Source organism: Eptatretus burgeri, chromosome 3 (genome assembly GCF_056783735.1).
Source record: "Eptatretus burgeri isolate ZD-2024b chromosome 3, Ebu_testis_v1, whole genome shotgun sequence".
Lineage (NCBI taxonomy): Eukaryota > Metazoa > Chordata > Myxini > Myxiniformes > Myxinidae > Eptatretus > Eptatretus burgeri.
The window spans coordinates 101,666,974-101,684,473 of record NC_140963.1 but is presented as its reverse complement, the minus strand read 5'-3'; the positions used below and the strand labels follow the sequence as shown (position 1 = coordinate 101,684,473).

Here is a 17,500-nt window from a genome sequence, read left to right as displayed (position 1 = left end):
CTTGTGAAACAATTTATTTTCTAATTATACACCATACACTTCTCACCCTTGTACAATGAACTTAAGAATCCCCATTTGTTGCAATATTATTTGGTTCTATTTCATTTATTCTTACTTTAGTTAACAATTAGACCAACCCGATTCAATTCACTTCTACATTACATCAGAGAGTTTTATTCTAACTTGGTACTTGGTCAGTTCCAAGGAGTACAAGCCACTGAGAAACTATACTTCCTCACGTGCTTGCACTCAGAACAATGTGCCTTTCAAAACATTTTATACTTCCATGAGAGAGAGAGGTTGGGGGATATTCACCCAGACTGTAGACGTGTCCTTTAGACAAAAAGCCACTTCGTACATTTTCTAAGCAAAGGTTCATTTATTAGCTCGGTCACTCTGCTCCAGAACAACACATTTCTTATCATTTAGGGCAAAAGTCTTTTGGCCAGAAATGACAGCCAATTCAATTTGCAGCATAAAAGTTACATTTCTGAAACTCCATTTGTTACAATTTAAAATACATTAATATAAATTTTTCCCCCACAGCCCCAATTGCCCATATTTTCTGTACTGCATTATTTTAACATATGAAGGGTCAATATCACAATAAAAACTTTAATTTCTAAATTGAAGTAAAAACATGAAATAACGGCACTTTGGGCGATCGAGCATCTTACTTCAGGTACCTCTCTCGGCGGGTAAAGGGGCGGTGCTTGTCTTGCACCTATGCATTCTTGAAGGTCAATTCTTTGTCGAGGAATCAAACCTGATACATTTAAATATTTGTATCGTAAATGCAGAATGGGAATTAATATACAAAGCGCCCACAGTCTCCGCAGGATTAAACTGAGTGGAACAAGTGGTCGCATGATCCTGTACAATCTCAAACAAGGAAATGAGGCCATTTGGCCCATCATTGCCATGTTGCACTCCCAGGTTAATTCTTGTTGCAGCTTTTAACATCAATCTTCCTGATTGTTTTTTTTTTATTAGTCTAAATAACCTTATTTTGAAGGGGTGATCAAACTTGTTTCAAATGAAGGAAAGGAAGTTGTTGTTGCAAAAAAGCTATTGCAAATACACATATATGGATTCAAAAGGCAAAGCTTGGTGAACTGTGATCGCAATTTGTCATGGTTGAGTAAAATTCATCAACATTGTGAGATGTTTTTATTTTTAATGCAGAGAAAATAAATCCACTTTTTGTGGATTTTGTGTCAGTGGATTAATCTTACATTCGCTAATCATGGTCACATGTGCTCTGTATTTACTTTTTCATGGTAATCTTTGGCAGACGGCGAAGAGCACGTGAGCGGCAGAAGAAGCTTCTGGCAGAGTTTGCTTCTCGGCAGAAGAGCTTCATGGAAACAGCAATGGAGATCAGTAAGTAGTTTCGCAGCACATCTGTACAGTGCTTCACAAATTCCTTTGCACTCATTGTGCTTTCAGCATTTTTCACAAATGGTCCAGGATCACCTTTGAAAACTCTTGTGTAAAGCCCATAATTGATTAAATTATTTGTGTTCATGGTGATTTGAGATCTACTTGGCCTCCTCCAAGGTCTGTGCAAAGCACTAACACTATCTTGAAAGTGGATTTGATGATTCTGCTATGCACCCTTGAGCGGACTGCAGGTGTGGTGACGACCTCTCGATTTCTACGTGTCACCTGTGTGTGATCACCAGAGATGGTGACTCGATTCACAAATTTTGCGACTTGAGACTAGAGCTTTTGACTTGTTGACGATGACGATGAATGAATGAACACGGCGATGTATCAAAATAAATATATCTCGGTGATGTGTTTGTAATTAATTTTCATTCGATGTCTGATAGGATGTGATTATATTTATAAACAAAGATCGCTGGAGTCGCACGCCAAAGAGAGCATGAACTCGGTACATAGATCGTGCCAAAGCTTACAAAAGCTTATGCAGCACACAAAGTGCCGTGAGCTCCGAACCTCCGATTGCACATACATGTGTCTGGTGGAGTCAAAGGAGGTAAATTCCGGAGCAAAGCAAGTAGAGCTATAGTACCTTTCATTGCATGGATTCTACGTCCTTGAATTCCAGGAGGCCAATATGCCGTACAGCATATGTATGGAATTGTCACTACTGCTCGGTTCATACACAATGAGCTTCATCCCTGTTTTTCTTTTTTGTTGTATTTTTTTTGTCGTGTTTTCTGGCTCATAATCGAAATAAAATAAAGAAAAACACACACAAACGTAATGGTTTGAGCTTTGAGTGAAGGTTCTTTTCAATACACCGTCAAGAGTAAGCATCACCATGGAGCTTGCTGCCACTCTGTGCATGCACATTTAATTTTGCAAAGTTGCCAGATTTGAAGAATGTTAATATCGTGTTGGAACGTCAAAATTCTAGTATTTTCAGAAAAATTGTCATCCGATTCCCACAAACCACATGAGTTTTTTTTTTTCAACCAGCATTAACTCACAATGCACAGCGAGATTTCAATTTGCAACCGTCGACCATGTTAGATTCGTAGCGTCATTCTCAAAACCATCATTCCCGTCCCTGCCTTGTGTACTTTTGCTGGACATGGCCTCTGCTGTGCTCGTTTTTCGCCTTATGAACGCATCAATCCATGAGAGTTGTATAATAACACGTTCGCGATATAAACAGCCTTTAAAAATAATTAAAACATGGAAGCATGTTGTGCAATCAAAATAAAGACCATTTACTGCATCGTAGTCCCAAGAAGGAAGCCAGACATAAATGCGCACACGCACATGTACACACACACACGCTTACATATATACATACACATATACATACAAACACACATGTATATAAACACACAAACAGATATATTATGTACTGGTAAGTACTTAAAAAAGCTATTTTATTTGAAGTTGTAACCATAACTTATTAGCAATTTTTACTGATTTCCCAACTGCCCAGATCATTGCCTTATAATAAAATATTATACACCACCTTACAATAAAATGGTGAAAACATGCTTGAAAACAAATCGTGCTCGTATCAAATATTAAAGGAGAAAATTATTATATTTTCAGAAAGGAGAGATACATGTGATGTTGCATGATACCTTTCATCACTCTGTGACATCACATTGTGGATGGTTGAGCTCGACTGAAATGTCACAAAAATCCCGTAAAGTGATTACAGAGAATATTGTTATGTTTGTGGGGTAGATGGAGGAAATTCATTGGAAAGATAAGATCGTTTGGAGTTGCTTTGCCCGTGGACATGTAGGAAACATCTCAATGTAAACTAAGGAGGGAAACTGTGGGCTTAGGTGCTACTTGTCACCACACCGGGGGGGGGGGGGTAGGGAGTGGATGATTGGATGACACCACAGAGTGGATGATTGATAGGCGTGACGTCAAAGGAAGATAGAAGCGAACGCACGCATTGAGTTTGGTGTGAGAGGCACGATCAGAGAAAACAGAGTGCGTCTCGGCAAGAAAATGGGGAGGCACGTCATTGAGAGACAGGAGGAGAGGAGACACGGTCAGAAACGAAGACTTAAAGCAGGACAGAAGCGAGCGAGGCAGGATCGGTGGTCGAAAGAGCAGGGCATTATGGCTGGCTTTCCTTCGACACATGAAGAAGACCACACGATTATTGTGTTTGTGCTGAGGCGAGTTTCCCCGCATGTGGGATCAGTGCTAAAGCCTCATGTCAAGCCATTGGGGTAAAGAGATGGTGCCATTCTGCAAAGTAGAAGATCGACGTCGGTGAGGACGATCGATGAAGACGCTGCACAGCAGTTGAGAGCGGCTTGGCACCATTTTGGGGTGTGTCCTCTCACGCAGTGAGGAAGCAGTTTGGTGACTTTCAAGCTACTGAAACTCACTTCCAGACCTGAAGCCAAGTGCTGAAATAAAAGAGGGATTATTTTTCTTAGTTTTATTCTTTTCTCCTTGTCTGTATTTGTCTTGTGGATGTGCCTCAGAATTAGATTTCGGTTACCTCACATCTTTATTTGTTCCATCATAACTTTATTTTCTGTTAAATATACTATTATTTATTTAACTTGCTGGTGTCATTGTATCTACTGTGGGTTTGAGAGTGAAACCCCTGTGCTGTGTTACCGTCCTGGAGCACCTTGCTGTTTCTTTCCCACACACGCCAAAATCTCTGAGAATCTCTGCTGTAAGCATTCAAGGGAGAACTGTTTGGCCATCCGTCCAGGTCGGGGCTAACCCTCTGGACACGACAATCTCAACTCCGGATTGTCAGAGGCATATGTGAAAGCATTGTTTTAAAAGATAAATTGATAATTTAAAATACATTTTTAGGTTACCTTTTGTCGAGGAAATGGGTTCTGACCATATTTTTTTACAATTCGGTAGCTTGCTTAATGAGTAAATCGTGTTTTAAAAGAATCGATTTTCTCCATATTTATGCTCTAATTCGTTTAATTTTTGTCGTAGACCAACATACGAACACTTTCTGAACTCAGTTCATTCACCTACACACTGTGATGTGATTTGTTTATAAATATCTTCTAAAAGACGAAACCATAACCATAGCCATAACCCTCACCTTCATTTAACATTTGCACATCCACATTCCACGTGCTCGGAAGTCATAACCGGAAGTGACGTGTGCATTGCTTTTCTCGGTTGCTGTCTGTGCATATGCTTGCGTGATGTGACACCTGCGTGAAAAATGCTGTGTGAGGTGTGACAAAGAAGGCCACAAGCCAGTAGGCGACGAGGGATTCGCTCGGGTTGAAGCGCTGGAGATGATGCTTTTCATTCTGACTGATCCACCGACGAAGATTCATTGCCAAGACGTATTGGTTCACATACAATTGTTCCTTTGCCTGGCAAGATTTTTCCTATTGCGTATTTTGCCAACTGGCACTCCTCATAAAAAATGACGGTAAATAGACACCCAATTTTTGAGGGATGACCATTTGAAAAATAATCGGTTTGTTGGTTTGTGCTGTGGACCCTCGCGTTGCAGACACACGCACACGCACACGCACACGCACACACACACACGGAAAACCCGATAAACTTCTCTCAATGCTCTTGTTTGACCACACCTCCTGAGCCACACAATATTTTTCATAAGCCATGCCCATTATCCGACCCCACTCCCACTTTTCATCAACCACTCGACTTTCCGTAAGCTCCGCCCACTTTCCTGAGCTCCTCATAAAAAATGACGGTGATAGACACCCGATTTTTGAAGGACTACCATTTGAAAAATAAAACCTCAATCAAAAATCGGTTCAAGTAAAATTTTCTAAATATCTCGAAGTGTTTAATTCCGAAGTCTTGATTCTCTACATTCAAAACTGAAGGGCAAGTATTGAAAATACTGTATGCGGTTTTTTGGCCGCTGCACAGCAACGGGTGGTTGCTCGGCAACGAAATTCAAACGCGCACATTCCCAACACATATTGCACATGTTGGCAAAGTTTCATCGAAATCGGATCGCTGGTTTGTGCTGTGGAGCCTCGCGTTGCAGACACACACACACACACACACACACACACACACACACACACACACACACACACACACACACACACGGAAAACCCGACAATAAGGGATATCAAGCGAATCCAATAATTGGAGGTGGTGTGTGGGTCGTGGAATCGTTTTCGGTTAATAAATAAATAATTAAAGGTGGTATGTAGGTCGTGGAATCGTTTTCGGTAAATAAATAAATAATTGGAGGTGGTGTGTGGGTGGGGAATTATTTTCGGTAAATAAATAAATAATTGGAGGTGGTGTGTGGGTGGCGGAATCGTTTACGGAAAATAAATAATTAGAGGTGGTGTGTGGGTCGTGGAATCGTTTTCGGAAAAAATAAATGATTGAAGGTGGTGTGTGGATCGTACAATTGTTTACACAAAATAAATAAATAATTAGTTGGAGGTGGAGTGTGGGTCTTGGAATCGTTTTCAGTAAATAAATAAATGATTAAAGGTGGTGTGTGGGTCGTGGAATCGTTTATGGTAAATAAATAAATGAATAAGGTGGTGTGTGGATCATGGAATCGTTTTCGGGAAATAAATTAATAATTGGAGGTGGTTTGTGTGTGGGGAATCGTTTTCGGTAAATCAATAAATTATCGGTTTGCTGGTTTGTGCTGTGGAGTCTCGCATTGCAGACACACACACACACACACACACACACACACACGGAAAACCCGATGAACTTCTCTCAATGCTCTTGTTTGACCACACCTCCTGAGCCACACAATATTTTTCATAAGCCACGCCCACTTTCCTATGCCACTGCCACTTTCCTATGCCACTCCCGCTTTTCATCAACCACGTCCACTTTTCCTAAGCTCCGCCCACTTTCCTAAGCCCCTCATAAAAATGATGGTGAATAGACACCCGATTTTTGAAGGACTACAATTTGAAAAATACAACCTCAATCATAAATCGGCTCGAGTAAAATTTCCTAAATATCTCAAAGTGTTTAATTCCGAAGTCTCGCTTCTCTACATTCAAAACTGAAGGACAAGTATTGAAAATACTGTACGTGGTTTTTGGCTGCTGCACAGCAACGGGTGGTTGATCGGCAACGAAATTCAAACGCGCACATTCCCAACAAATACTGCACATGTTGGCAAAGTTTCATCGAAATTGGTTCGCTGGTTTGTGCTGTGGAGCCTCGCGTTGCAGACACACACACACACACACACACACACACACACACACACACACACACACACACACACACACACACACACACGGAAAACCCGACAATAAGGGATATCTAGCATATATAGCGAATCCAAGAATCTGCCCAGCAGACTGGGAAAAATGTGATGAAATTGAAACTGAAAATTGAAGGTCGAATACTACAGTTTTTTGAATCTTCCAGAATTATCGTACATTTGCAATTATCGATCGTACATCGTACAAGAGGTTGAATTAATCAGACATCTGGCAATCCTGATACTTCGTTATCAGTATCATGGCGAAAATTCTGAGTGATCTTATTGGCTTATAATCATTTGAATCACCAACCTTCCATATTCAGTGTGGAATCACCAAGATTGATGACACGCAAAATATTGAGTCTGGTCACAGAGTTTCGTTTCCGATTGTAACCATTACATCACCGAGTTTGGTCAACGATTTTGAATTAAACAATTAAAATTTGTCATTTTTATTTTTTCCATGTCAATTCTTTTAGAGTACATATGCCCAAAAAATCATCAAGCTCATATAAACAACCAGCTCATCATTCATTTAAACTTTTTGACTATTAAAGGCTGACACGTAACCAAGGTCTGTCTCGGATATAAATGACATTGTGACGTGAAACTTGACTTGAGACTTAAGACTTGATTTTAGACTTGTCCTCAAAATCTTGAGACTTACTTGAGCCTCGGATCAGGCGACTTCTTGACATCTCTGGTGATCATCCTTGATGGTTGTGCTACTTGATGTGTTTTGAGCAAGAGGCCATAGCACTTGAGGCACACTGATGCAAGTTAGGGTCCATTGATTTATCATTTCGGTAAATATGAAACTTTATATGCTTCATCTTGCCTCTGTTGAAACTCCCCTCTCCACTTTGCTAATGGGGAACTCGCATTCAAATTTACTTTCTGATGCAATGCCATAGGATCCTTTGTGATTTTTTAAAAGCATACATATTAAATAGACACCAGCTTGTGTACTTCCCACAGAATGAACTAGAACTGCATTCGGTAGAGAACATACCTCCGCCAGGCTGAACAGTTTACTTTTTGTATCCCACTGATAGGCCGGATATGGATCTAGACCTAAACCAAAATCAAATTGCCTTGTTCTCTCATCACCAAACCAACTCATCCACCATGTTTTGTCATAGCTCATCCACAACCTTTTGAGATATCATGCTTGTACAGTACAGTACAGTATATTTTCGGTCCATCTCTTAATGGTGAAGAATTACTTAAGAACTTTAAAAAAAATCGGATCCGGATTCAGATCTGATGGAGTACTGCTCCCCCCTCTGGGCTGGTGCTCCTGCCTCCCACCTTTCTCGTCTTCACGTTGTGGAAACCAAGGCATTTCGGATCATTGGCATCTCCCGCAATGAGGCTGTGTCTTCGGGCCTCTCACTCTCTCACCGCAGGCTGGTCGGTGGCCTTTCTGTCTTCTACCGTCTCCTCCTCTTCAGCCTCGCCCCCCCCCCCCCTGCTCTATCTGCGATTTGTCCCCACCACATTTCCACAGGGCGCTCAAGGTCTGCCAACAACCCCCTTCTGGTAAAACTACCAAAATCACGAATCACTGCTCGCCTTCACTCTTTCATTCCTCTTTTTCTCTGCCTTTGGAATAAACTCCCTCACTCTATTCAATCCCATTCTTCCCTCCAGGCCTTCAAAACAGCTGTTCACCACCATCTCTTATCATCCCCCATCCAAATCCTTGATCTTTTCTACCCCCTATAAATTACCCAAGCCCACCTCCTTCAAATTCCATGCTTTCCTTCCTGAAAGTCCTTGTAATGTCCATCTTGTATTCCCCATGTTCCCCGCCCCATCCCTCTCCCTTCCACAGATCTCCTAATGTCTCTGTTCCCCATTGTTTTGTCCTTCCCACTCACACCCCTCTTGTCTCATGCCCCCCTTGCTGTGCGTTCTGTGTTAGCTCTCACACGAGCCTCGACAAGGTATACAAAAAAAATAAAAAAATAAAGATCTTCACCAAAATAGAATCACTTCACCCTTGTTACACACCCAACCTGTTCCCCAAGTTTCGTCCAAATCAGTTCATAACTTTTTGAGATATCGTGTTGTATATCGTTTTTAGCCCCATCACTCACTCAATGGTGAAGAATCACTTAAAATTCTCATATCTATATCTAGATTCAGATCTTCACCAAAATCGAATCAATTTGCTCTTGTCACACACCCAACCTGTTCACCACTTCTTGCGATATCCTGCTCACAGACAGACAGAAAGACAGGTGAAAACATAACCTCGATCCACCTTCAGTTGTGAAAGTAATTATCTTCTCTTGGATTCATGTCTTAACTGTCCTACATTAGAGGGACTTAATTGCATTTGTATTTCCTTGGAGCTTACAAGTAACCAAGGTCTATATATGATAGACCGAAGATAGACCTTGGTTATTAAAATTCATTTTCTCCATTGGCAGTAATTTCTCTCCAAGATTCTGAGATATTGATTTTGAAATCTACTTTTCATACTTATAATTGACCCTGTCCCATGAAAATTAAGTCGGCGGTTCGCTCCTCAGCAGTCCATTGAACTTACAGCCTGAGGGCATTGGGTGAAGCACTCGGGGAGTGCAACCGCAATGGGGAATGGAACTGTAAGGACACGTGCCATTTTGTCTTATAGCCATTGCTCGGCACTTCTCTGCGATGAGAGTCTTATTTATGGTGCAGTTGTTTGACGTGCGCATGCTGATTTAAGACATGATGAACCATTGATTTGGTGCTTTCACAGGGTTATCCGTCAAGGGCAGTATTGGAGAGCCCAGCTCACGTACGCAGTATATATATATATATATATATATATATATATATATATATATATATATATATATATATATATATATATATATATATATATATATATATATATATATATATATATATATATATATATATATATATATATATATATATATATATATATATATATATATATATATATATATATATATATATATATATATATATATGTAGATATGTAGATGCTCTGGCAAATGCACAGTCGGTCTGACCTCGGTGACTTTTTGAGAGCTCCCTTAGTTTGCCGATGGCACAAGGCTAGAACTTTATTGGTTGTCATTTTTAGGTAGTTGTAGACTATTTCTACACTCTCAATGGGATCAAGGGAAGATGTAGTGTTTTAAAATATATTGTGCAACATGCAAGGAATATTGAGATGTTTTGGCCATATTGTTGATGTAGCATTCTTTGCTTGCTTTGCTGTTCCTGACTTGTTTTAAAGTGTGGTAGAGTTGTTGGGGTTGTCACAGCAAGAGTGCTAAAAACAAGTCGTATAGAAAACGGCACACGATAGACCGTCCATTATTTGCACACCAAAGGCATAATTTTTGACTCCCTCACACACACATTATGCGCCATACACACCATACTTTACTTCCCTAGTCCACACCTCTTTCCAAACATTTCCCTTCTGTCTCCACCCATTTCAAACTCCTCTACTCCACTTGGCTCGGCCTTGCCTACCCCCCCATTTCCCAATTATCCTGTGCATACGTAAATAGTCGATGGCCCCTAATCTACACCGCAGTGGTAACTAACTTTTCCTGTGAATTTGTAAAGTTTGAAGGAAACTTTTTCTCTGTCGTTCACTCCGATATAATCTTATTGTTTTTTGTGACCTCTTCACATCTAATCCCAGGTTTAGATCCTAATGTAACATAGATGGAATTGGTTATCTGCCACTACACCACGTAAAATTTGTGACAAAATGACTTTTATTTGTATTGAATTGTTTTCCATCGATGTGGTCCCCCCCACCCCCCCCCGCCCCACTTATGATGCAAGCCTTCAGGTCACAACCTGGGAGGTTCCGTCAAGTTTTCTACTCTTCCATGTTGTGATACAAATCTAACCCTATGCTGTTCCTGTGTGCATGGGTCCCTGAAGGCATATTTAGTTCAACTGGGTTTTGGATCTGGTGCATAACTGCATCACCTCCAAAAAGCATGGGTTTGTTGCTGTGCCGTTATGACTCTAGGCCGTACTTGTGCTACGCGATTCAAAGCTTCAGGAGTGGAAATTGAGCCAAGGTATTTGAGTGCAAGTTCTGTATGGTTCAAGGTCGATCCTGTGAACCAAACTGTACTTATTTGAAACATCCATTCCATATGGGAGCGGCAAGAGTTGGTGGTAGGGTGGATTTTAAGTTGAAGGTGGCATCCCAACTTAGTTGAACATTCCCATACGCACCTCGAGTTCAACAACCACTTTAAACTTGTTTCGACAAATTTCTTCCCACAGCCAGTGATGATGCTGTATGTGCACATGAGTGAAATAAAGCTACCTCTGATTATTTGAACATTGACTGCTCCACTTGATGTGGTATTCCAAATCAAAGATGAAAGGAGCACTAGATGTCAGTTCAAATATTTATTCAACTTGTGGGCCTGTTGGTCAGAAGGACCAAATTTTCATTGGTCCTCACAGCCTTGTTGCATACCCACCTGATGTACTGCTTGAGCATAAGCATGCCTTTCACTGAGCCCAGATGTGCTCGGAGCCAGCACAGGGATTATATATTCATTATTATTCTTGCCATATGATACTACTATTATTATTAATCCTGTAAATATTATTAGTATTAATTAATATATGCTTTGTTGCAATGTTAACATTGTTTTTGTTTGTTATTAACCTCCGCCATCAAAGATGGACGGAGGTTACTGTTTTCACCCCTGTCTGTTTGTTTGTTTGTTTGTTTGTTTGTTTGTTTGTGAACAGTATTCCGGAAAAACTCCTGGACGGATTTTGACGAAACTTGGTGGGGGGATTAGGTGTGGTCCAAGGATCATGCCATTAGATTTTGGACTTGGTCCAAAGTCCAATATGGCCGCTATGGTGGCCATTTTGAAAAAATATTTGAATTTTTGTTTTTGCATTTCTACATGTTTTAAGTGATTTCCAACCCCCCCAAAAATAAATTTGTTTGAGAAAAAAAAACAATATTTTGTAACTTTTTTTCAAAAAAAATTCGATTTCATTTGAAAAATATTTGAATTTTTTTTGCATCTCTACATGTTTTAAGTGATTTCCAACCCCCCCCCCCCAAAAAAAAATTTGTTAGAGGAAAAAAAACAAAACAAATTTTGCACCTTTTTTTTCAAAAAAATTTCGACCTTTTTTTTGGCATTTCTACATGCGCGTCGATCTAGTTTAGTTTATTCAATCGTGGTTCAGTAGAGTCTGATCCGTTTTGACCCACAATGAATAGGATATCAGGTTCACTTAAGTGACCCAGCAGTGTTGGCGGCGGAGGTTTTGTACTCGACCGAGTGCTCCCCCTCTAGTTTATTTTGTAATTAGGATGCCATCCTTTGGGCAAAGGACGTATTAAGCTGCTTTATATACCTTAACATGGTGGCATTTAAAACATGGGGATTGTAACGGATTTTTGTATTTGGCCAAATCAACTCTGGAGGTCATGACGATCATTGGTCTATGTTGATCATTGGCCGATGAAGAACCATAAGATTCCAATGCATTACATTCCACATCAGAATGCTCTCGCAGAACTCCACAAAACACATTACACACACACACACACACACACACACACACACACACACACTCACTCACTCACTCACTCACTCACTCTCTCACTCTCTCACACTCTCACACTCTCACACTCTCACACTCTCACACTCTCACACTCTCACACTCTCACACTCTCACACTCTCACACTCTCACACTCTCACACTCTCACACTCTCACACTCTCACACTCTCACACTCTCACACTCTCACACTCTCACACTCTCACACTCTCACACTCTCACACTCTCACACTCTCACACTCTCACACTCTCACACTCTCACACTCTCACACACTCACACACTCACACACTCACACACTCACACACTCACACACTCACACACTCACACACTCACACACTCACACACTCACACACTCACACACTCACACACTCACACACTCACACACTCACACACTCACACACTCACACACTCACACACTCACACACTCACACACTCTCACTCTCACACCCACTCACTCTCACACACACTCACTCTCACACACACTCACTCTCACACACACTCACTCTCACACACACTCACTCTCACACACACTCACTCTCACACACACTCACTCTCACACCCACTCACACTCTCACTCACACTCTCACACACACACACTCTCACACACACGCTCTCTCTCACTCACACTCTCACTCACACACACTCACTCACACTCTCACACACACTCTCTCTCACACACACTCTCACACTCACACACACTCTCACTCTCACACACACTCTCACTCTCACACACACTCTCACTCTCACACACACTCTCACTCTCACACACACTCTCACTCTCACACACACTCTCACTCTCACACACACTCTCACTCTCACACACACTCTCACTCTCACACACACTCTCACTCTCACACACACTCTCACTCTCACACACACTCTCACTCTCACACACACTCTCACTCTCACACACACTCTCACTCTCACACACACTCTCACTCTCACACACACTCTCACTCTCACACACACTCTCACTAACACAAACACCTCATCCTTTTATAGTCGAGTCTTAAATGGTCTTGTGGGTCCTCTGGGTCTTTGATGTTCTCTTGGTCTTTTGGGTCCTTGTGATCTTATGGTTCTTCAGGGTCTTTTGGATATTTGGAGTCTTTTCGGTTATCTGGGCCTTTCATGTCCTTGGGGACTTTTGGGTCTTTTGTGTCCTCAGGGACTTTTGGGTCCTCGGTTGTCTGAGTCTTTTGGGTCGTCCGGAACTTTTGGGTCTTCGGGGACGTTTGGGTCATCTGGATCTTTTGGGTCCTCACGGTCTTTTTCGTCCTCGGGGTATTTTGGGTCTTCTGGGTCTTTGGAGTCTTGAGGGTCTTAAGAGTTTTAAAAGGGTCTTTAAAGGTCAAAAGGTACATTCCAATAGTATGTAATTAATGGATAGATGTATGTAATTAATAGACAAAAAGATTTTGTCTATAGATATCCCTCACACGGAGTCTCTCTCTCTCTCTCTCTTTCTCTCTTTCTCTTTCTCTTTCTCTTTCTCTTTCTTTCTCTCTTTCTCTTTCTCTTTCTCTTTCTCTTTCTCTTTCTCTTTCTCTTTATCTATCTATCTATATCTCTCTCTATATCTCTCTATATCTCTCTCTATATCTCTCTCGCTCTCTATATATCTATCTCTCTCTCTATCTCTATCTCTATCTCTATCTCTATCTCTCTATCTCTATCTCTCTATCTCTCTATCTCTCTATCTCTCTATCTCTCTATCTCTCTATCTCTCTATCTCTCTATCTCTCTATCTCTCTATCTCTCTATCTCTCTATCTCTCTATCTCTCTATCTCTCTATCTCTCTATCTCTCTATCTCTCTATCTCTCTATCTCTCTATCTCTCTATCTCTCTATCTCTCTATCTCTCTATCTCTCTATCTCTCTATCTCTCTATCTCTCTATCTCTCTATCTCTCTATCTCTCTATCTCTCTATCTCTCTATCTCTCTATCTCTCTATCTCTCTATCTCTCTATCTCTCTTTCTCTCTATCTCTCTTCCTTTCTTACTCTCTATCCCTCTCTCTCTCTAACTATCTATCTCACTATCTCTCTGTATCTCTATCTCTCTATCTCTCTATCTCTCTATCTCTCTATCTCTCTATCTCTATATATCTCTCTATATATCTCTCTATATATCTCTCTATATATCTCTCTATATATCTCTATATATCTCTCTATATATCTCTCTATATATCTCTCTATATATATCTCTATATATCTCTCTATATATCTCTCTATATATCTCTCTATATATCTCTCTTTATATCTCTCTCTTTATCTCTCTCTTTATCTCTCTCTTTATATCTCTCTCTTTATCTCTCTCTTTATCTCTCTCTTTATCTCTCTCTTTATCTCTCTCTTTATCTATCTCTTTATCTATCTCTTTATCTATCTCTTTATCTATCTCTTTATCTATCTCTTTATCTATCTCTTTATCTATCTCTTTATCTATCTCTTTATCTATCTCTTTATCTATCTCTTTATCTATCTCTTTATCTATCTCTTTATCTATCTCTTTATCTATCTCTCTCTCTCTATATATATCTCTCTATCTCTCATCCATTTATAGTAGAGTTCGAGTGAATATCCCCTGTTCAGGCTTTCAGGCTGTTGTGTGAGATGCCAGATGCCCACGTCATGCGCAGACGTAACAAATCTGCCTCTGAGAAACCGTGACTCGAGAAGGTTCTTGATCACATGGTTCACTTTCACCTTGATGCAGTGACTGGAGGAGGGTTTGTGATCACTTGTGTCCCATGTGGAGCGCTGGTACCTCACAATTATTTTATTTCATAAATATAACTAAGAAACAAGAGATTTCCCAAGGCATTATATTTCTGTTGATATTTGATGTCCATATGTACGATATTGAGGCAAATGAATAGCAGCCCCGCCCCCATCAGCCTGATTGACAGTCGTACAGTCCCGCCCACCCCTCGGATCCCTGCCTATTCTTTTACAAAGGAATATAGTTTTGAGTAAGTTTCGTGGAATCCTTTCAAGCTATTAAATTACAATACCAAAGGATGATGCTCGAGGTAAAACTCTGTCTGATGGAACCACAACCATTGCCATTGATAAAGGCAGCTCGGAAATCTTCCATCTGAAGAATATTGTTGTTATTATTATTGTTGTAATGATGAATGAGAAGATTCAATCCCGGGTTTGACCGATGTCGTTTTTTATTTTTTTCAATTTTGCTCTTTCCGTGGTCTGGAGAACTGAAAAATGATCCCTGCCTCGACAATCAGCTGAATAAACCAAGCAGGTTCTCATATCCAGTCAAAGTGGCTTTTTCATGAAGATATTCCAACTTTAGTTTTGTATGTAGCAGATGGGGAGGCCATTTCTTTTTTCTGCGCTATCCCGACAGAGAGAGTTCGAGCGTACTCTCTGATTTATTGTGATGCAAACATAAAATGGTTAGATTTCAGCATCAAGAGATCAGAGGTCATGTCAGGTAAAAATGCAAAACTTGAGAACAGCTGAAGGAGTTCAAATCAAACTTGTTTAACACCGAAAACCTTCCAGGGCACACAACTAAATACAATCACCAAATGTCAATTCCTTCTGTCAGGCTGTGTAGGAGAGCGTACAAGTCACACACACACACACACACACACACACACACACACACACACACACACACACACACACACACACACACACACACACACACACACACACACACACACACACACGAAGATGGCCATGGGACAGAGGCGGCATGATTTGTTTTTCATGCTGCCTCCCTCTCGCCTGGGATATCGACAACTGAGGGCTGCATGGAGTACGTCAGTTCCGAGGGCAGCGTGGCCAGTGTGACCACTCCTCATTTTCATAAATGCCAAGGTGAGCCAATTAAAAAATCCAAGAATTCACAAGGTTTCGGAAAAGCGATGATAATAGAAAACCTATACGCCAAGAAAACCGATAGAAAACCAAGACGCCAAGGTAAACAACGAATAGCCAAGATCTTGTGAAAAAAGCCAAGGAGTGGTCACACTGAGTGTGGCCCGAGCTGAAAACAGCAGCTTTCCTGGAACTAGATGTGCACGAGACACTTGGTGTCACGCCGTCCGACATTCGTTTGTGGCTGACTTGAGAAAAGACTTTTTTTTGTCATCGCTCATTGTTGCCAATGAGGAATCTCAAAGATTGCTTGGCCTTCCAAGATATTCTTACATGATAATAGTGTACTTGCACTGAAGTCATGCACGTGATGTTTGATTAGTGTCCTTGACCTACTTTTTTTTGGAGTGTGACCCATTAAACAAAAAACACCTTTTTGATGACAACTTTATTAATTTTCCTCCGATTTTCATGATGTTGAGTTTTATGTATCGATTATAAATGGGGACACATCTTAATTTACATTCTATTCCAAAATGTTGAAGGTCAAGGTCTTATAGTGGTCTGAAAAAAAGGCTATTATTGGATTGCAGGCCAAGGGAAAGTCACAGGCGATTGCCAAGGGTAAATCTCCCTTGGATGAGGGAGGTTTACCCTTGGCGATCGCTTTGTGATCGCAGATATTTAGTTTGGTTTTTCTCCTGTAAGCAAACTTTTGAATGAAAAAAACAAACAAATATATTGTTGCAAATTCGCGCCCGCCGGCGTGCGATCGGCCGTTTGACTCGAATGGCGGCCGCCTCGCCCACGGGAACGGACAATTCAGTCGTGACCCTCTCGGAACAACGCCGGGAGCTAGTCACGGGTGGGGGTTTAACCTCGCCACCATCGTGCCAATTGCCCACCCGCACAGGATAGGGTTGCTCGCCTAATTCGATCGACCTAAGTACCTACGCGAATGGTCGACCGGGCGATCGTACCACGATACAGGCCGACTCCGGACACGAACCGCTTAAGCGGTCCGTTCCGTGCTACAGTGATAACCGAGCGGTGTTATCGTCGGCCTTGACAGTTCCGATTAGTAACTGGGATGTTGCACCCACTAAGAACCCCTTACATGAAGCAGGATGGAGAGTCAAACAAAGGAAAGGACGCAGCGAAACAGGGAACAAGTTCACGCAAGCACGTTTAATTCACACAGACCAGCACAGAAGGCACGTACTTACAGTCACAATAATCAAAATGCACATATAAAGCGAAAGAAGAGTTAAAACCGAATACGCGTACACACGGCAACACTGAAACAGTTCTACTTGTCGGACGGGCGCCACCCACAGTCATTTACACAAACCTAAAGAAGAGAAAGGACTTCT

The 17,500-nt window shown here is 41.1% G+C and overlaps 1 protein-coding gene across 1 annotated transcript in view; it reads left to right on the top strand.

Annotated features, from left to right (window-relative positions):
- The window catches only part of UBR3 (ubiquitin protein ligase E3 component n-recognin 3), a 226,773-nt gene that overhangs the window by 157,811 nt on the left and 51,462 nt on the right, over positions 1-17,500 (top strand). The window contains exons 23-24 of the mRNA XM_085872189.1: positions 1,295-1,390; positions 3,656-3,683. Coding sequence (XP_085728315.1) covers positions 1,295-1,390; positions 3,656-3,683 — 124 coding nt within the window. The remainder of the gene's footprint in view (positions 1-1,294; positions 1,391-3,655; positions 3,684-17,500) is intronic.